General features: G+C 39.6%; 1 protein-coding gene and 1 long non-coding RNA gene across 10 annotated transcripts in view; one reads left to right on the top strand and one right to left on the bottom strand.

The window, feature by feature from the left end:
* The window catches only part of DMTF1 (cyclin D binding myb like transcription factor 1), a 49,048-nt gene that overhangs the window by 14,719 nt on the left and 12,920 nt on the right, over nt 1-21,409 (bottom strand). For 8 of the 9 annotated variants that reach the window (XR_010469639.1, XR_010469640.1, XM_065049232.1 and 5 more), the window contains 8 exons: nt 18,637-18,713; nt 17,136-17,293; nt 16,309-16,341; nt 14,829-14,938; nt 13,850-14,078; nt 11,961-12,112; nt 10,250-10,465; nt 633-718 (listed from right to left, as the gene is read on the bottom strand). Coding sequence is in view for 7 of the 9 variants with exons in the window: in XM_065049232.1 (XP_064905304.1) it covers nt 633-718; nt 10,250-10,465; nt 11,961-12,112; nt 13,850-14,078; nt 14,829-14,938; nt 16,309-16,341; nt 17,136-17,293; nt 18,637-18,713 (1,061 nt within the window). In the remaining 2 variants the exon portion in view is untranslated. The remainder of the gene's footprint in view (nt 1-632; nt 719-10,249; nt 10,466-11,960; nt 12,113-13,849; nt 14,079-14,828; nt 14,939-16,308; nt 16,342-17,135; nt 17,294-18,636; nt 18,714-21,409) is intronic. The other variant, XM_065049228.1, reaches the window with a different exon arrangement.
* Nucleotides 470-8,310, top strand: LOC135578241 (uncharacterized). The gene is made up of 2 exons (XR_010469644.1): nt 470-2,231; nt 6,509-8,310. It is a non-coding gene; the product is annotated as an uncharacterized LOC135578241 (long non-coding RNA).

Here is a 21,409-nt window from a genome sequence, read left to right as displayed (position 1 = left end):
CAACAGCAGGAAAGAAAGAAAGAAATTAAACTTGCTCTTAACATTGAAATGAAAGAGAAACTGTGCTGTAAATTACAGCGCAATGGGACTGAGGGAATCTTTGGAACAGGCTGCCCAGGGAACTGGTAGAGTCACCATCTCTGGAGGTATTTGGAAGACACATCAGTTAGGTTCTTAGAGATATGGTTTAGTGCTAGATTTAGGTTATGGTTGGACTCGATGATCTTAAAGGTCTCTTCCAACCAAAATGATTCTGTGATTGACTTGCTGGGAGCTTCCTCTGGCTCTGTTATGTCAGATTTTAACAACAACCAAAAAAAAAAAAAAAACCCAAACTAAAAAAATCTCCAAACCAACAAAACACCCCCATAAGCACAAAAAAAACCTTCACAGCACTAGGGCATTAAGACAGATTTAAAGCATTTAACTGTAATTCATTAGGGCTGCGAAGTAAAACATGAATTACACCTTTAGAAATACATTTTGCTTTGAACTTTGAGTTTTAGATCTCTTCAGTTCAGAACTGGTTTTGGTTGGGTTTTTTTTTGATAAATGCATAGTTCCAGAGTCTAAGTAGTAGCTGTGCCTAAAAGAAAAACCACAGAAACAAATACCAATTCTCTGTTACTTACTGGAAGAATCTCAAAGGCCTGTAGTGTTCCGCTGTTCAGTGTTATTGTCTCAGAGTCAACAGTAGCAGCAGGGGAATCGGTTGAAGCTGCAAAAGGAAGAAAAAAAGACAAAGAAAGTATGTAAACCAAAACGTACAGCCCTGCAGAGAGCATAACATACTATAATTACCACATAGTGGGGTACTGTTAATTCCAGCAATAAGAAAAAGAAAACTGGCTGCAACCCTAATTACATGGTTTTCTAATTGGTACCCAAGATACAATACAATTTAAAGAGGGAATTCTACAAGCCAAAAGAGCGAAAGAAAGTATGGTTTTAGTGCACAGGGATAAAAGCAGAAAAATAAAGTTACCTGACACGACCTAATTACTTTTTGTAATGAGATTTGTAAGAGGTTCTGGTGTAATGATATCCCTGCTGTAAAGTGGTGTCAGGTTTAATATTGTCTTTTTATTTTTAACCTTTTCTGCCCTCCCCAGTATGTCCACTGATGAAACAGATGCTCCCCAACATATTTACCTGCCCTGTGTGTCATGATTTTGTGTATAAAAGCTGTAAGCTTTCTTACCACAAGTGTGTAATTAATTATCTCTATTAATTCTAAAACTAAGATAAGCACAGTTTACGTATCAGACATTTCAAGATTACCAGGTCCAAACAGCTCTTATCCAAAGCTTTATAAGGTATCAAAAACCTATTCAGAACCATAATTATGATTTTTCAGTTATTCTTAAAAAACTCAAAGGCTGCAGGCAAATTCATACTTTGCCTGGGACTATCCAGTAATTCCATAAATACCAAAAGGGCAAAAGACCTACATGACAGTGGTGCTTCAAGCACTGGAAACTTGGCCTTTTCAGACACCGGCTTCAAAATAGACTAATCTTGGTCTTTTAAGAAGATATGAGCTCTGCTTTTAAAGCTTTTGTTGTTGTAGTGGCATGTCCAAGGTTTCCTGTGGGACATTTGAGTGATTTTCTTGAAGTTAATGGACATTGTATGGAATTGAACTGAGCAGGCCTCTGAGGCCTATGTATTCAGCAAGAGAGCAAGAGAGCAAGAGTCGAGCAGCCTACGTGTCTTATGTGACTTTATACAACCTTGGGTAAAACAAAAGAAAGACAGTCTAGTGAAGAAAAGAATCAGCAAGTCAGCTATAATATAGATACATTTTGTATAATATTAGAGCTTATGTCAGAATTGTATAATCCAATCACCTATTAGTTTGCGGCGCGTGAACAGCAGCTATTGACCGATTACAAGTAGCCTTCTGATGCATGGACAGCGCGTGGACAGGTCAAAAAGATATTTAAAGGAGAGTTATAACAAGTAATAAACGGCTTCGCTTGAATTCATATTGGATTGTGTGGAGTCCATGATTCGTCGCCCTCGCAAGTGGTGACCCCGACGTGATCCGAAAGGAGAATTTACGGCGAAGGGGACGACTGCTGTGAGGAGCGAGCCCTGGCTGGAGTCGGCGCGGCTGGACCGTGACCGGGACGCAGTCTGCGGGCTGCGTGCCTCCTGAATGATCGCTGCAGAAGCGACGGAGGAGGAACAGAGGATCCAATATCGTTGCGCAACGGACACCCAAAGAGGTGAGCAGCCGGGGGCGAGAGGAGATGGGGCAGAATATATCAAAAGAAGAAGAAGCAATACTGCGTCTTCCCTCGCATATCCTCTCTAGGAGAGGAGTGAAGTATGAGGAGAATAACCCCAAAAGACTCTTAATTTGGTGTAGGGACAACGGATTTCCTGCTGATCCATCAGGAGCTTTTCAGATAGAGACTTGGGAAAAAGCGGGAACTGTTTTGTGGGAGGCAGTTAGTCGTGGAGAAAAAGATATTCTTGGCCTTGTAACCGCCTGGCAACTGATAATTACTACACTGAAACAGTTAAAAGCTGAAAAGACTGTTACACAAGGCACATTTGCTGCATTAAGTCCTATAAAAGAAGAAAAGACTGTTATGAGCCTTAATGACTCAAAACAGGCATTTCCAGCTCAAATGCCGATTAAGTTGCAAGTTTTTGCTCGTGATCCAACACAGTATTCACTCCCAGAGGAAGTGCTGGCAGAGGAACTGGCTGCACCTCCCCTGGGAGAAGAATCATCGAAAAAACAGAGTCAACATATTGAGGACATGGAAATTGATAAAAATACACCGACCGACTCGACGAAGAAGAAACTGTTTTATCCTCCTTTGCCGCCGTCTACACCGCCTACTCCTGAACCTCCGATTCATTCTGGGTTTCCTGATAAGCCTAAATGGGCCCAAGAGCTTATTTGGAAACTGGAAAGTTTGGAGAAACAACAACAGATTCAACAAGCCTATTTAGACGATCAACTGAACAGAGAAGACGTGATAATACATAGACTAGAACAGAAAATTTCTGATAAGCATTCTGGGGGAGCGGTGGGAGGTACGGGAATTGCGGGAGCTGCGAAGGGTGCTGTGGGTGGTAATCCTACCACAGGGTGTTATTAAAAATGCATTGCTTGAAGGGGAAGTTTTACCGTCCGCGTATCCAGTGATATTGGGGGGTATAGGGAATGATGGAAAACAGAAACCTACCTATTGGGCTTCTTTTCCTTGGGAAATAATTAAGGAGGCTAGGAAATCGGTAAAAGAACATGGGTTACAGTCACCTTATACTCAAGCATTTATTGACAATATTTTTACTACTAATCTTATGACTCCTTCAGATTCACGTACGTTGATGCAAATGATACTAACACCAATACAGCAGTTTACTGTGGCGAACGCGTTGGTATGATTTGGTACAGCAAGCAGTACTACAAAATCTAGAAAGGGGGGATGGAGATCCATTATGAGTAGCGACAGTAGATATGCTCTTAGGTCAAGGAGAATTTGCTGATGTACAAAGACAAGCTAGATTGCTTGCACCAATATTACATCAGTCAATGAACTTAGCCAGAGAAGCATTAAAAACATTGCCTGAAGATAGAAAAGTTATACCTCCATATACTACTGTTAAACAGGGTCAAAATGAGTCCTACATGGCATTTTTAGAGCGTTTACGTGAAGTACTGGAAAGGTCGCAGTTAACTGATCCGGTTCGTGAATCATTGCTTATGACTTTAGCAGTGGACAATGCTAATCCTGCTTGTAAGCGTATTTTACAGGCGATGCCAAAGAATTCGACTTTAGTTGATATGCTAGAGGCATGTTCAAGGGTGGGTACACCAGAAGAGCACGCTGGTTATATGGCTAGTGCTTTTGCAGCAGCCATAAAGCCATTAATTCAAAAAGGTAGATAGGAATCAGGACTTTTGTGTTATAATTGTGGAAAATCAGGTCACATAAAAGTGCAGTGTAAAGCAAAGCCGAGACAACTGACAAAGGAATCAAGTAGTGCTAACACTGGTGTCTGTACTCGCTGTCAAAAGTTTGGACACAGGGCTGTGGATTGCAGATCAAGATTTACTAAGGATGGTAGACCTTTAAACGGGTCACTGAGCGCGGGGAGGGGCAGCGCGATGACACAAAACAGCAACCCTCACAGGCAGGCTGTTTGGACAGCATCGCCGCCGCCACCGCAGGGAGGGCAGGAGTGGATATCTCAACGGCAGTAGAGACAACTCTGGTGGATTCAAGGGTTTGCTGCATTCCTACTGAAATGCATGGACCTTTGGGTCGAGGGTTAAGTGCGCTACTGCTGGGGAGATCTTCTACATCCAGAAAAGGAGTTTTTGTTTTACCGGGAATAATAGATGCTGATCTTACTGGAGTGATTTCTATTATGGTATGGACACTTTTTCCTGCAGTTCATATTCCAAAAGGGTCAAAAATAGTCAGTTATATGTTGCTTGGGCATTGGCACCTCTACGTGACAAACACAGAGAATTGATCATATATCATTACATGGATGATATTTTGATTACTGGAAAATCACTTCAAATTGAATTAATAGTTACAGAACTAGAAAAAGAATTAGGAACCAGAGGTTTAAAAATTGCACCAGAGAAAATTCAACAAACACAGCCTTGGAAATATTTAGGCTGGGAAATTACTAAGGCTACAGTTCATCCTCAAAAATTGACTATCAGGACTAACATTCAGACTTTAAATGATGTTCAAAAAATTATGGGTGACTTGAATTGGATTTGTACCTGTTGTGGTATTACAAATGGTGATGTACTGCCAATTGCTAAATTACTACAGGGAGGAGGTGGGGTTGATGCTCCACGTTCAGCAAATGCTGAAGTACAAGCATTAGTTAACATTATGCAAAAAATTTCCAAACATTATACATACAGATGGGATCCAGAACAAGAATTAGGATTAATGGTTATTAATAACTCTGCACATCCTTTTGCTTTGATTATGCACTGGGCAAAAGAATCTGATCCACTCAGAATTTTGGAGTGGTTGTTTCTTTCAATTCAACCCAAACGATCAGTAGTTACCAGAATAGAAGCATTTGCACAATTGATAATAAAAGGTCGATCTCGTATAGTAGAAATAAGTGGTAAAGAACCAGATTATGTAGTCATACCTTTGTCAACTGAATATTTACAATGGGCATTACAGAATTCTATAGCTCTACAGTCTGCAATGTTAGATTACTCAGGACCAATTAGAGTGCATTACCCTCCACATAAACTTATGGGGTGATTGCCAACATTTCAAATAGAACGAATGCCTCTTCTATCTCTGAATCCAGTAAGAGGTGTCACTGTTTTTACAGATGCAGGAGGTCGTTCACAAAAAGCTGCAATAACATGGCAGGAAGAGGGAGAATGGAAGGATTTTGTGCTAACTGATTTAGAGGGTTCAGTTCAACTCTTAGAACTACAAGCAGTAATTCAAGTCTTTAAGATGTGGGATAAACAACCTGTGAATGTAGTATGTGATTCACTTTATGTTGTAGGAGTTGTACTGCGATTAGAAAGAGCAGTTTTGAAGAATATTGACACTTTACTACAGTACAGATTATTTAAAATTTTATGGGATTTACTGAATCAGCGAACACATCGTTACTTTATCACTCATATCAGAAGTCATACAAGCATTGCTAGTAGCTTAGCTGAAGGTAATCAGCGCGCAGATAGATTAGTTGCACCTGCTTGGACGGGTCCTTCTATAGACAGATTTGCTCAAGCTCGTCGCTCACATGATTTTTTCCATCAGTCAGCTAGCGTTTTACAGAAACAGTTTCATATTCCTGAGATTGATGCACGAAACATTGCTTTGTGCTGTGCTGATTGTCAAAATTGCTCTGGTGGGATTTCAGGAGGTGTTAATCCACGAGGTCTTGGACCTTTAGAGGTCTGGCAAATGGATGTCACACACTTTGCAGAATTTGGACGTCTCAAGTATGTTCACGTTTCGGTTGATGCTTTTTCTCATGTTATATGGGCTACTGCTCAGGCAGGAGAGTCTAGCAAACATGTTCAAAAACATTTAAGGGCAGTTTTTGCGGCTCTTGGTATTCCAAAAGAAATTAAAACAGATAATGGTCCTGGCTATATTGCTCGGGCTACCACTCAATTTTTATCCTTATGGGGCATTATCCATACGACAGGGACACCGCATCAACCAACAGGGCAAGCTATTGTGGAATGTACACATCATACCTTAAAACAGCTGTTGCAAAAACAAAAAAAAGGGGGAGGTTAACCTAGCACCTCAAGAGCGCTTACAAAAAGCTATATATGTTATGAACTACCTTAGGTTACCCAAGGGAGAAAAGGTTCCTCCTATGGTAACTCATGGTGCAGGTTTAACAGGAGGTTTAGAGCAAGTCAAAAAGGGACAAGCAAAAGTTTGGGTAAAAAATGGAGTTACAGGACAATGGGAAGGTCCATGGAACTTGATAACATGGGGACGGGGATATGCCTGTGTCGTTACAGGATCAGGATCGCGCTGGGTTCCGGCAAAGTGGATCAAACCCTGGCTAGAAAACACTGCTCAGAGCACAGAAGTTAGAAACGGCAACAAGACGCAAGAATCAGAAGCAGCGCCATCTAGTGGTGAAACTGATTAGATACATAGCATACAATTAATAACATAGAGGGGAAAAATTAAGACTGATTAGTTTTAACCTGTTGGGATGATATAATTGCTTCATTTATTCATACAGAGTTCAATGATGGTATGGTTTTTGCAATGCATAGTAGGCATTACTCTAATAGTGCTAAACATAAGTGATGCTTTTTGGCTTCCTTCTCAGCCAAAGACTAACATTTGGATAACTTTAGCCAACATGACAGGTCAAGATTCAATCTGTTTAGCTACTGCATCTCCGAGCAATCCTTTTTCAACACGTTTAGTTGGAGTTCCACTAGATAATTGGCCCATTCCTGGAAATAAGAAACAATTGGTTGATGGTAAAAACGTGACAGATAATTGGGACATCTGGGTTGTAGACCTACCACAAGGAGGTTTGGAACCTCAAGAAATTGAGTTACTAGGATCAGTAAAAATGGATTTTTGTCTGTATTTCAATTATTCAGGGAAAAACATCTCTCTTGTGCAAGTGGTAAATGCTTCATCATCTGTATATCACAACCAGACTTTTTGGTGTAATTACACCAGTCCAAATGTATCTAGGGCTACCAATATTCCTTTGAAATTACCCCCAGGAGTTTTTCTAATTTGTGGAGATAGAGCTTGGCAAGGAATTCCTTCCTACATAAAAGGAGGACCATGTTCTTTAGGGAGATTGACTCTGTTGACTCCAAATACATCAAGCATTTTAATGCATAAGAGAGGAAAAAGAAGCATTCATGCCTATAATAAAGATTGTAAAGATAACATACAATTTTGGGGAAAAGGCGAAACTATAGCATCTTCTATTTTTGCACCTGGAGTTGCAGCAGCACAGGCTTTGACTACACTTAACAAATTAGGATGCTGGTTAGCAAAACAGACTAACGCTACTTCTTTAGCATTATCTGGACTTTTAGCAGACACAGATTCAATTAGGCATGCTACGCTTCAAAATCGTGCTGCCACAGATTTTTTGTTGTTAGCGCAAGGACATGGTTGTGAAGACTCTGATGGGATGTGTTGCATGAATTTGTCTGATCATTCTGAATCAATTCACAAAGCAATTAGAAGGTTAGATGACATGACCAAGAAGTTAACCTATGAGGACTGGGGTTTAGACAAGTGGTTGAATGGCTGGGGTATTACAGGATGGATAAAGGATTGTTGTATTAGTAATGTTAATGCTTATTCCTTGTATCTTACAATGTGTACAACGTACAGTAGAAAAATTCATGAAAGGTCTATGGTTGGCTCAGAAACAAAAAGGGGGAATTGTGGGACATTTGAGTGATTTTCTTGAAGTTAATGGACATTGTATGGAATTGAACTGAACAGGCCTCTGAGGCCTATGTATTCAGCAAGAGAGCAAGAGTCGAGCAGCCTACGTGTCTTACGTGACTTTATACAACCTTGGGTAAAACAAAAGAAAGACTGTCTAGTGAAGAAAAGAATCAGCAAGTCAGCTATAATATAGATACATTTTGTATAATATTAGAGCTTATGTAAGAATTGTATAATCCAATCACCTATTAGTTTGCGGCGCGTGAACAGCAGCTATTGACCAATTACAAGTAGCCTTCTGATGCATGGACAGCGCGTGGACAGGTCAAAAAGATATTTAAGGAGAGTTATAACAAGTAATAAACGGCTTCGCTTGAATTCATATTGGATTGTGTGGAGTCCATGATTCGTCGCCCTCGCAGTTTCCTGCTGCAGATTTCCCGGCATCAAGTAGCAGATAGCTGTAAAGTGTGGCCTGTTACTCAGCCATTTATATCCATAAAGATTACAGGAATTATCCCTCTGAAACCTTGAGTATTCTGTCTAATGCAGCTGCAAGTGGCTGATGGGATCAGCTCTCATGGGATTGGGAAAGACAGAAAAGACACAATACAAAACTCACTTGGATTACACGAACAGAAATTCTTCAGCCAAGCAGACTAAAATGGGGAAAAAAGGCTTTTTAGGCAGACCAGGGCAAGTGTTATCACAAAATAACCATTACGGGATTAAATTCAGAAAGGACTAAAGGTTACAGAGTTCCAGCACATCTTGCTTGTTCATAAAAACTCAATGGCTTTGAACAGCTTGGTTCAAAGTATGTGACCACCAATGTGTTACTACAGATAAAAAGTTTTTGGCTTGGTATAGCATGACATTTTATTTAAGACATAAACCAAAGAAAATGAAGACAGCACTTAAGATAGGCTAATATAATGAAATTATACACAAAAAAAATGTCTACAAATGCCTATCTAGTCATAGCCTGAATAATTAGTTCTTAGTCTGATCAGCTAATTTTTCTAATAAAATTAAAAAATGACAAGCAGTGGAAAATAACAGGCCATAGAGACGACAGGTTGTATACAGAATGGCTGGACTGGAGTGAATGGAGTTGCTTCATAAGATTAGTTACAAAAAAACCCAATAAGCACTACCATCAAAGTAGAGCTGGTTATAGATATTTGATAATGAGCAAAGTTCATCCTTAAGAGGATGGGAAGCACAAACTTAAAAAAAATACAGTGGTTACAGCAGATCATCAGTTGAACATTGAAATATTTTGGTTGGAAAAGACCTTTAAGATCACTGAGTCCAACCATTAACCCAACACCTCTAAACCATGTCCCTAAGCACCAAATCTACGTATCTTTTAAACGCCTACAGGGACAGTGACTCCACCCTGGGCAGCCTGTTCCAGTGCCTGAGAACCAACTAATTAATGCTCTCCAGAGTGTTTGTGTCTGCATAATGAAGAATAAGGGTAGAAAATACATTATATACCTTCCTGCTTAAGTGTCCTTCATCAGGACTTAGGCATATAGCAAGGAATGTATTACACAAGAGGAGACCATGTTCATGACCTTATTGAGGCCTTTCAGTACTTAAAAGTGGCCTATAATAAAGATGGGGACAGACTTTTTAGCAGGGCCTATTGTGATAGGACAACAGGTGATGGTTTTAAACTAAAAGAGGTGAGATTCAGGCTGGACATGAGGAAGAAATTTTTTACACTGAGGGTGATGAAACACTGGCCCAGGTTGCCCAAGAGGTGGTGGATGAACCATCCCTGGAGACATCCCAGGCCAGACTGGACAGGGCTCTGAGCAACCTGATCTGGGTGAAGATGTTTCTCCTCATGGCAGGGGTTGGACTGGATGAGCTTTGAAGGTCCCTTCCAACCCAAACTGTTCTATGATTCTATGTTCAATGCTCTAGACAAGAGCTACCACAAGAAATTAAAGAAATAAGCATATATTTTGCATCTCCATTAAGACACCTGTGTACTGAAGCTTCTTCAAATACCACGTTATACAGCAAGTTCTTGTGCTCATGCACACGCACAGACTCCTACAATCCCCTATGTCCAGGTGCTCCAACTGCAGCTGCTTGGTACCACTGTCACAATAATATCTACATTTGCCTAACAAAGTTAGAACCTGGCAAATGGCATCCAGAAATCCTTAATCTGAAGTTATGACAAGACCAAAGCAGAATTATTAACATTCTTTAAGACATGCCCACTCCTCCTTCACCATCTTAACGTAAGAAAGCTTTAGGTTTCATTAGAGGGTAGAAAGCCATTCGTTTCAGCTACTTACAGACATGTGTGATCTGGACGGGAATCTGCAGAGCTGCCACAGTGCTGGGTGTGCTGCCTGCGCTCTCCTCCAAACGAGCCACTCGAATCTGCACGTGCTGAACCCCCGAACTGGAATTAGTGTTTGGTAATCCACTTCCAGACTTGTTCTCCGAAAGCTGGTGCCCCGGATTGTTTTTTTGGTTCTCATGGAGTTGTTTAAGACCCTTTATCAGCACTGAGAGAAAGAATACTCAAGCTAAAGCATGCTGAAGAAGAACATTTAAAATGCTGCGTGCGAGATTTATTGAAGAGGAAAAAAAATAACCAAAATCCTTCTGAATTTGGAATCTAAACAATTTATAGAAATATATCAACTAGAAATTTAGCACATATATTAGTCACATTTATAGTTAACTACTGAAGTGAATTTGATTTTGTCAAGGAATCTGGACATTTTGCGATGCTTGTAAAAAGAAAAAAAGCTCATAAAATTTTGGACCTCTCTGAAAACATGTATGGTATATCCCCAAGGTTACAATCAAGTGACAGTATCATAGTTGTGTAATGCTGCTGGCAGAAATTAACTCTCCGATCTTACAAAACCTGGAGGCGGGTTTGATCAAGAGACTGACAGAACTGTCACTGGAAACAGGGAGACAGAGAGAATTAATCTCGCAGTGGCTATACTACTGTTCTTTGTGCAAGAAGAGGCTCATTGCTCCAATAAAACTGCCCAGGTTGCTTCCCTATGATCACTTTGGTCCCACTGAGGGAGGGGTTGACATATATGAGGTTACAAAAGTTGAGGCTTCTGCTTTTCCAGCATTCAATACAGCGAACTGCTTAACCACCTCCCACTCCTGACAGCATGACATTTTGTCTGGGCAAAGAGAATGGATCCTGTTTATTCAGTGGTGTGGTTATATTATTATTCAATGTAACAACTGTCTATTAGCATACGGTTTATACCATATTAACAGGACTACACTCTCAATTGCAGCTTCCAGGTATGACTAATACATAACTACAGTGATGACTGCAGCAAAAGTGTCCATTAAATTACACCTTGCATTAATGATGTTAACAATGTCTCTGATTTTTTTTTCCTCTCCCAAAGGCAGAGAAAAGGAGGATTGAATGACAAGTCACAGAAACTAATACACCTTTTGGCTCAGGTGCTACTTTCTCTGACCAGGAATGAGAGTTACAAGAGATGTATTTGGGGAGTTTTATACTCCTGATTCCTCCCCTCCTCACTGTGCAGCTTGTAGTAAATCTACCATCTTTCTACAGTGAAGATACAGCACCTCACGCAGATTACATTTTAACGCATTAAAGGTAACAGATCTAACCTGAGGTGATACTGTGAGGCTGCAGATACACATCCTCTTCCACCAGAAGAGGTCACTGCCCTCCATACCAAAGATCATCTGAGATCTGCCAGCTGAGCTGCTCATATACAGCTCACATACAGCTCAGCCAAAGCGAGGGGCCTTGGCAAAATCCACCGTTTATTTCTGTACATCAGCTTGGCTTGTTTTGACTCAAACACTTAAGGATTGTTTGTAGGAGCAATTCAGCCAGCAGATCCAAGGGGCCAGTAACTTCCAGGAAAGGAGCAACGTGCATTTTGGCCAGCAGTGATTTAAACAGACAACAAAACGCAGCCTTATTCCTTTGACATTCGTGAAAGGAGCTTTCAGAAGAGAAGTGTGCAAGTAGTACATTACCAGGGAATGAAACATCTTTGTGGTTTGCAATCTGTCTTTTAATGGTCCACCATTTACTCCGAAGCCACTGTGGTGAGCGGACACTACTCCATCCTTCAGCTAGTATATCCCAATTGATGTCATTTTCATCAGAAACTTCAAGTTCCGCTATCCTGGCAAGATACAGAAAATATTTACCTGTTAGAAACTAGCCTCCAGACTGGAAGGGGTGTTGCACATCTCTAGTCTTGTCACACATAACAGCGGCAAAACGGCATGCTAGTGAATAGTCCACCAGAGCTCATGAATCGACATGGGCTTCCACGGCTCCACGCTGCCAGAGGTCAAGCAGAATCATAACAACAGAAGATGGACTAGACCTGTTAGATGATCCAGTCCATCTCCTTGCCATGCAGGATTATTCTCCTTATTTACATACACATTAGGCGTTTGATCAGATTATTGTGAAGCATTCCAAATGATGGTGCTTGCATCTTTTCTCTTTGGAAAACCATTCCCCAAACACATCTCCAAGGCAGGAAAAACTTACTGAGATTCACTCTGAACTTTCACTTAATTAATTTCATGTTATGGTATTTACTCCTGTTTTCTCCTAAATAATACTCATCCATCCTTAACATAGAGTTTTGCCTCCTCTCAGGTGCTTCTTAGCCAAAGTAGATGAAATTAACTACAGTATTAAACAGTTCCTCATAAATTAACTCCATCAGGCTCTCCAGACAATCTCCACGCTATTTTGGCAGATGTTATGCACACAGGATTCTACCAGAATCTGTTTGAATACTATAAATATCTCTGAATTGCCTCCAGCTCGTCTGTACCTGGAGCATACGAATGAGAGGCGGACAGTGAGAGGGAAAAGATTTTGTGGAAGTTAAGAAAGGTTCTCTTCACAAAGCAAGAAATAGCACCGAACACTCCTGCTAGCTAAAAAACACCCACAAAAACACCCCCTGTCCGCCCCCCCTCCCAAAAAAACAAACCCCGAAACAAACAATAACAAAAATAAAAAATGGAAAAAAGAGCTCCCAAAACCAACCAAACAATCCTATAGGATGTTAAGGATATCTGGACAGACCCGAGCAGATATAATTAAGGAATATTAAGGATTATAACAAGATAACCAACACATTCTGAAATGTGCAATCAGGTTCCTCATTTTGAGTTCAAGTAAAACAGCTTCAGCAAATTAGTGAATATTGGTCTGTAAATAATGTTTAGATTCCCTGTATGTCTTTGCTTTTTATTCCCACCCAAAACTATCAACCCCTAAAAATCCACTGGCTAAAAGGCCTGAGTTAAAGGCATTTAAAATGGGAGGAGGACTGGAGAGAGCAAAAGATTTCCAAAGTTACTACCAGGCTGCCAGTTCAAATATAGTCAAAGATGCTGATAACCAATCAGTATCTGGTGGCCTACATGAAATTAATTTGCAGTCTTGAGTCTTGGTTTAGTTCTTTGTAGACAAGACGTCCACATCACAGAAACCACCACCACACTTGACCCTTGTTGGTCGTCTCAGCAGAGAGGCCAAGGACTGAATGGGCAGGGAGACTGAGCTACCCTCCAGTTAAGGGTTAAAGCGCATTGGTGGGGCAACGTGTGGGAAGCCTGCACGGTCGCTGCCTGTGCTGTACCTTTTCTGTGGAATAAAGACTTCAGTCTCCAGGGTTTTCAATCTGACACCTTTCACGAACACTAACATTCACTAAAAAAACAAACAAACAAAAAATATGTTCAATAATAAATCTCTGGGAACTGTAAACACAGCAGTGATTTTTGGAGGGTTCTAGAGTTTTTAGTGTCTAAGAAACCAGCAAAAGGGACCCCAACGGAATCCTGCTAACATCATGTATCATGAACCTTTAAAAGTAACTACACCAACAAACCTCAAGATCAGATTTATTTCATCTTCCTTGGTCCACTCAGTGCCCCCACTTTGTTTCCAGTTGAGATAGTTGAGCCACTTAGAGCGACATTGCTTTTCAGAGCGTGTGCCGACCCGTTCTGCTACGGCAGCCCATGATACACCTTGTGTGACAATGTCACCTGGTTCCGTGCTGGTCAGCTCGTGCACTACTTCTGCGAGTCTTTTTTCTTCTTTCTCTGTCCACTTTCCTGAAAGAGAGAAGAGTCCCCAACTTAACTAAAAGCAGATGCCCTCTGTTCTGATCTGTAACATATCAGACATTTATCTTCAGTGCCTAACACCTTATTCCAGATGCAAACACTGACTTGTGAAGAAGACAATTCTTCTTACTCACTAATGATTTATACTACATCCATTCCTGATTAACAAATGCATAATTTCATTGTTTTGCAGACAAGTTTCTTTCCCTTACCTTCCTCTCGCAAGTAAATTAAACCACATGGAACTTAATCAAAATACTGACCCAAAGCAAATTGGTCCGAGCTACCCCAATTGTATTAGTTGAAGTAAATTAACCATACAACAATTTAGTATACACTAATTACATGACATCTGACTAGATTTTCCTTCCATTTGAATATATACACTACAATAAACAATACTTTACTCCGAAAGTGCATCCATCTCTTAATTGATACCAAATATACAGTGTATGTTTATAAACATAAAACATGAGGGAAAGTACTTCTAAATCCACCTCAATAAAATACACTTCAGTGGCATAAACGTATGATGGATAATGGACAGTAAAAATAAACTGATCTTTAGGAAGTGAAACTGGAGAAACCTATACCAAGTCTGTTCTAAAAATGTCTCCAGATTTCACATTATAAGTCCCTCAGTTCAGAGTTAAACATCTCTGAATACACCAGTGACAAGGGCAGAGGTGACAGAGTTCTAACAAGAATATCCATTACTGACATCAGCATTTACCTCACCTGTGTTGCAGGTATCCTTCATCAATCTACACCGATCTTTTACAGATGAAGCGCTTCTCCCCAGTGCAGCTCCTATTGTGGCCCAATCGTTACCATGCTTTATTCTCAGCCTAAACAGAAACAAGCTCATTAGGACTATATCCAGTGAAGACATTACCAGAATATCAAATACACTCTAATAAAACTGGGATAAACATGCAGTTTACAGGCTTAAACACAATGGGGAGCCTCTTTGATACTACAGTATTAACATATTTTCTGTCATCACTGCTAATTTTTCTATGTGTTTCTAGTATGCTTTTGGGCCAGCTAACCCACAGGATACTCACTTATAAAATGTTTAATAACTAACTGTCTTGTAGGAATGCTTTGAGGCTTAATTACTGTCTTAAATACAATATGAATGTTTAGAAAAGCAGCCAACATCCATTCTGCAAAAGTTCTTCAAGGATTTTCAGGGGGTATAGAGACAGAATCATAAAATCATTTTGATTAGAAGAGACCCTTAAGATCATCAAGTCCAACCATAACCTCAATCTAGCACTAAACCATGTCCCTAAGAGCCTCATCTGTGTGTCTTTTAAACCCCTCCAGGGATGGTGACTCCACAACTTCCCTGGGCAGCCTGTTCCAATGCTTCACAACCCCTTCCAGGAAGAAATGCTTCCTAATAGCCTTGAGAAATCTAAATAATACCCGATGAAAACCCAGGCATCCTACAACTTAAATGAGGCAAACCCCTGCATAATCATGTTCATGATTTTAACTATTATTTTCCTCCCACATATGACAACAGGTTGCTGAATATGTTGAGCCATGACTACTTTTGATACCTCTGGAACCATGGGCATCTTGCAAATGACACACACCAGCTAAATAGATCCCAACATATCCAGCAACACAATGAAATATATTCCCTTTCTTCCTTCAGTCCAACATGGTTCGTTCCAGCTGCTCAACCCTGGAAAGCTGCAAGAGGAGACAAATCTCCACCCCTCCCCATGCCCCTCCCAGATGTCTCAGGTTTACAGGTAAAATCAAAGAGCCTTCCCGAAAATTTATGTCTCTCTCTAATATTTCATAAGGGAGACCCTATCCTTGATTTGCCACGTTCTTTAGAAATAACCTTTGCTCAGGTTTCCTAAAGAAATGGAATTTCTGTTTTTCAGAAACATAACTGCAAACGTTGACTGTGCTTGTAAAAATCTGAAAAGTTACTGGTTTCAATGGAAGGGTTGCTTTAGAACATTGTTGCTTATTGCTTATGTCCTGAATACACATTAGATAATACCAAAAAAATAATCCGAATGTAGTTTCATTTCTCTTCAGGTTAATGTAGTGACCACTGTTTGCTGATAGAGTTGGAGCAGTGAAATTTACTTGTAACTTTTCAGTGATGTCATATAACAACACTTGTAAAAACTACTCAAGCTACTAAATATAAACAAGGTAGTGTGACCTTGCTAATAAAAAGACTTACTCTTTAAGCTTTTCAATTTCCTCAGGAGTATACCTAAGCAACAGGTAAATAAAAAGACATTATTTTCAACAGAAATCATACAGTACAAATATTTTTGTTTTACTAACCACACAGTAAATATTTAGTTACAAGATACTAAGGAACTTTGGCTGTAAGAAACAATCTCACTGAATGCTTCCAAAGAACATGAAGAAACGCCATTTTCCACATCAGTGCATTTCTAAGGTTATCTGGTCTAATATCCCTCTAATTTGTCAGCAAAATTCCTCATTCTTGGTGATCTTACTAAGAACAGAATTAGAATTTTGTGGATTAGTCTCTAAAATAAACAGCTATTAACATTTTCTTCTTTTCCATCTCAGTTCGCGATCACCATAAGGATGACGTTCCATCAAAAACAAATCAACATTGAGATGGCATTTTAATTTTCAACTACCTTTAAAAAGGAAAATCTAACATCCTTTTCAGCACTGCTGGACAGCACCATAACCACTGCTTTGCAGACCGGCAAGCTAAGGGCAGAGGGATGAAGATTGATTCGCTCTAGGTCACAGTTCTAGAAATAAACTACATCTCAGCAGATCCATGCTTGTGTCAAAAGTCTCCTAATCGTATCAGAATCCTCTCTGCACCTTTTGTTTTGTTTTAAAGTGGTGGACACCATCAATTTAACACAACCATTGCCAGAATTCAACAGAGGTGACGTGATCAGGAGGAGACAGGTATGTTTGGCTAAAATCCTCTGTCTCACATATAAAATGTCAAACATTCAATACATGACCCTGCTCATACCACTAAAACCATGCAGCAATTAGAGGGTTTCATACTTTCCAACATGGTTTCTGTCATCATACATGCGAAGAACTCTTCTGTAGACAGCAAAGAGAGGCCGGTTCAGACCCCAAGCTATCGTCCTGTAGAAATCTTTTCTTTCATCTTTTGACATTTCAAATATAATCTCAGTGGCATCTTTTATTCCACGAGCCTAGAAGAAAGCATTAAACAAAAATTAAAGCAGCACACAAACAAAACACCTTAAACAGTCTCCTAGAAACGAAGAACACTTAAGAACAGAAGCCAAGCACACTATTATGCAATTTATACGTATCTCAAATACTACAGCCCAAAAGATAAACTGAGTGTTTATGAATTAGCTACCTCAAATACAAACACTTGAACACTAGGCTTTTTCTACACTGGAGTCAAGGTAGACGTAGAAGCTTTAATTTTCATTTACACTATAAAAAAACCTGCCTGATATGTATTTTAAGATCAAACATTGAAGCGTCATTTAGGACATAATGGAAAACATACTCTGGTGGAATTTTCCAGGGGTTATACAGTGCTATATCCATTCATTACATGCTTTTAGATATTTTTTATCTGAAAGCAATTTTTTTCAATTAAACTACTCTTCTTATTCTGATGGAAATTAAAAGCAAATTTGATACAAAAACATTAGAGCTAAGGATAAAAGGAAAGCTTTAGTTCAACTTCAGCTTAAACTAAAAATCATTACACTTCAGTTATTCAAAGCAGTAGAAGAGAACAGATAAATGGAAAAATAATGAATCAAATGAGTTATCAGTAACTCAAAGAAATTATTTAGCTACCTTAAAAAAGCTTCTCTAGATTTAAAAAGTATTACTTATGATTGATTTTGTGGCAGAAATTCTAATAGGGTTAAAGGGCAGGCACACCTTCTACGATGAATACTGAGGGTTTCTTTACCAATGAAGACTAAATTCAGAGCTTTTTTTTGATTCACAAATGAAGGTGGGTGAACCCCTAATATCCAGGCTATACATTCTCAGCTGTAAGACAACCAGCAATAAGAATTATGGGCAATTATCACTGTCAGCATGTTAACTGCACGCTTATTTTCACACTTAATTCTGACAACTATGTATTAAGGGGAAGAAAGCCAACACTGGCATCCTGTTAGTGTAGCAAACAAATGCAGATAGAGCATCAAAGAAGTCTGGAAGTTGTATATAACACTTTGTAAGGAAAATGATCTCTATTCCTAGAGCAATTTTTCTTCTGTCTTCACCAAAGAAATGAGTGATGAATATTCAGAGAAAGAGATTAAGCCATTTAAGCACACTGATGTGAAATTTTAAAAATGGGTTATTATCAGTACACAAACTAAAGGCAATGTTACATTCTGGGTTGGATACAATTATCTTATTTATTTCAAATGGGTAATCACCATTTTCACTACAAACCGATCAGAATCACTTATTGCACATGCTGCGAAGTGCTAAAGAAAGTTGGTTTCTAGCAGGGGCTGCATCATCACATTAATTAGCAGATAATAACACATACCTTTAAATAACGCTCAATGTTACTCATCAAAATGTCAATCTCTTCCTTCGACCACATCCCTTGCTTCCATTTATGGCCTGAAATATAGAAATGGCAAACTAATTAGTGAAGTGAAAGTTAGCAAAACACAACAAAAATATCAGAAAAAAAACAACCCTCATTATTACAACCAACAAAGAAAACAATAGTTATTTTAGCTACTTAAACTAACTAGAAATAATTTTAAACAGAACATGGATTCCTCTGTGCTGTCAAGACACATTTACAGGCTTTCTCTTCAGCCACAACTAGAAAATTTCTGTCTTTAAACCGACAGCTGAAATTTCCATGCACTCAATATAATTCCAGAAGCTGGGACTTAAAATGCAACTCAAAATGTTACTTGAGGAATCGGTGATACCGTGGGGTTCTCTTGTATGTCTTATCACTTCCCGACATGCGAGTAGCGTTACCTACTGTGAGTGCTTTTCATGGACATTAATGCTTTACCCAGTTGATTTTGACAAGCTGGTCCCTATCTCTCTCTTTTTCTTTTAATTGGGAATAATGCCCAGTGGTCACAGTCAAGATAAAGACTCCTGCTGAGTGTTTTATTTCCCAAATAAAAGTGGCAGACCAATAGAAAGAAACGTTATGTTTTGTCTCTCTATGCCCTTAGTAACTACAATGCCAGCTGAGCTTTAAAAGCAAAACCAATCAACTTTATTCAGAGGGAAACTTGCAAACCTGAGGTCTATCAATAAAACATTAAAACATTCCTACCCTGAATTTATAGACAGATTCCTCTTTCTTCCCCTCATGCTCACACCATACTTCATTTTAATGATCACTTATAATTAAGATTATGCTGGTGACCCAGTTTACATACTGGTGTGTGCTGGCTACTTGCCCATCTCTGCTCAGAAAAATCAGGGTATTTCTCTCTCAGCCTGCTAATTACCAGAGCTGAGAGGCAGAACAGCCAAAGAGACTGTTTACTCAAATCCAATTATAATGAAAAGTACAGGCATTATTACTAATTCTGTTGGAACTGATGAGAGAAAACTTGTGCCTGATGGCTTCAATCTCCTCTTCCAAAGCTACAGAGAGAGAACAATAACCTGCTGCTACAGCTGCCATTCACACCTCTATCCCAGCATCCAAACTGACTTAAAGGGACACTGCTACATTTCACATGGAATAATCTTTAACACCCAGCTATTTTAGGAAAGGGAATGTATTTTGCACTTCATCTGTTTGCATACTTGGTGCCATGATTACTATATTATAACCCACAGGTCTCCAGAAAAAGCATTACCAGGTGGAGGCTGCTATAAAATGATGAGCTCAGGCAACACATGTTGAACTCCCAGCTACTGTAAAAGGAGGTGCACAGTGGGGTTCTTTCACAGCTGATCTCTGCGGCAGCACAGAGACCCCAATAAAGGTTCAGCTAGTATGGATTCCCAAACACATTTTTAGATATATTTCTAGGTGTTTAAAAGACATATAGGAGAGGTTCTTGGGGACATTGTTTAGTGCTAGAGTTACATTATGGTTGGACTTGATGATCCTGAGTGTCTCTTCCAACCAAAATTATTCCATTATTCTATATATTTTCTTGGAAATGTCTTCCTCAAATTATTCATGTCTTAATTAGAATCACCAGATTTAGTGCCATTCACAACTGTAAATGCCACTTGTGATGTGTGGTCACTTGATTCATCTGTGATATGGCTACAAAAGGAACAAAAGGAATCGGCAGTGTTGGGTTAACGGTTGGACTTGATGATCTTAAAGGTCTTTTCCAACCAAAACGATTCTATGATTCTAAACGCAGGAAGTTTCTAATATGCTTAATAAGACACACATCAAACATGAGACCACCAAGTCACGCGAAAACAGTAACTTCTCTGCCAAATCACCAGTACGTGGTCCTCCAAGTCACAGCTGAGAATGTGCTGCTCCCAACCAAAGTCCTTCACCACTGGCTACTGGAATGACCATCATCTCTGGGCTTCTTCTCACCATGGAGCACAGCAACTCTAGCAACATGATTTCTCTCTACTTCTATCCAGCTGCCTCAGCGCTGTGACACAAAGGGATCTCTCTGCTATCCCATCTCCACCCCAGTCCTTGGACTGAATGCTGAATAGCTTTGAAGCCCTATAGATCTAACAAATAAGGACAGAGAAAATGGGGAGAAATTACTTCTTGGCTGCTCCCTTTCTTTGCATTTTCCACATTTAACACATCTCTGTGTGTTTCACTCACATTTTTTCACTCACTCAGCAGTACACTCAGCTCTCTGAAGTAGAACTCAATGAGTAAGAGATCATTTACTTCTGTGAAAGAAAAGCATTACTTTTTTCCCTGAAGTTTTATAATAAAAAAAAATTAGTTGCTTTGGACTGACTGTAAAAGATTTAAATTATTTTCCCTTTGAAAGAGGTAAATTCAGAGTAGGAAAAATAGCAGAGAGACTGAGGAAACTGGAGAGACAACATCTTCATTTGTCAATAAGATGTTTCTCTAGGTTTGGAAAGGCACTTCCCTGGAGAAAAACAACCAACCAACCAACCAACCACAAACAAACACCACAAGAAACAAAACCCCAAACCTCTAAGGTTCAGCAGCTACTTCATGATTACACAGAGACATTCTGAAAAGGAGGAATGCCAGTGGGGTGGCAGTTTTAGGAGTAGTGGCGATTATTTCAGTAGATCCTGGCCTACATAATCCCTTTTCTGAAGGAATTCCATTCCAGAAACTGTTTAATATGAATCACAACACA

Source organism: Columba livia, chromosome 1 (assembly GCF_036013475.1).
Source record: "Columba livia isolate bColLiv1 breed racing homer chromosome 1, bColLiv1.pat.W.v2, whole genome shotgun sequence".
NCBI classification, from domain to species: Eukaryota; Metazoa; Chordata; class Aves; order Columbiformes; family Columbidae; genus Columba; species Columba livia.
This window is presented reverse-complemented; position numbering and strand designations above follow the sequence as displayed.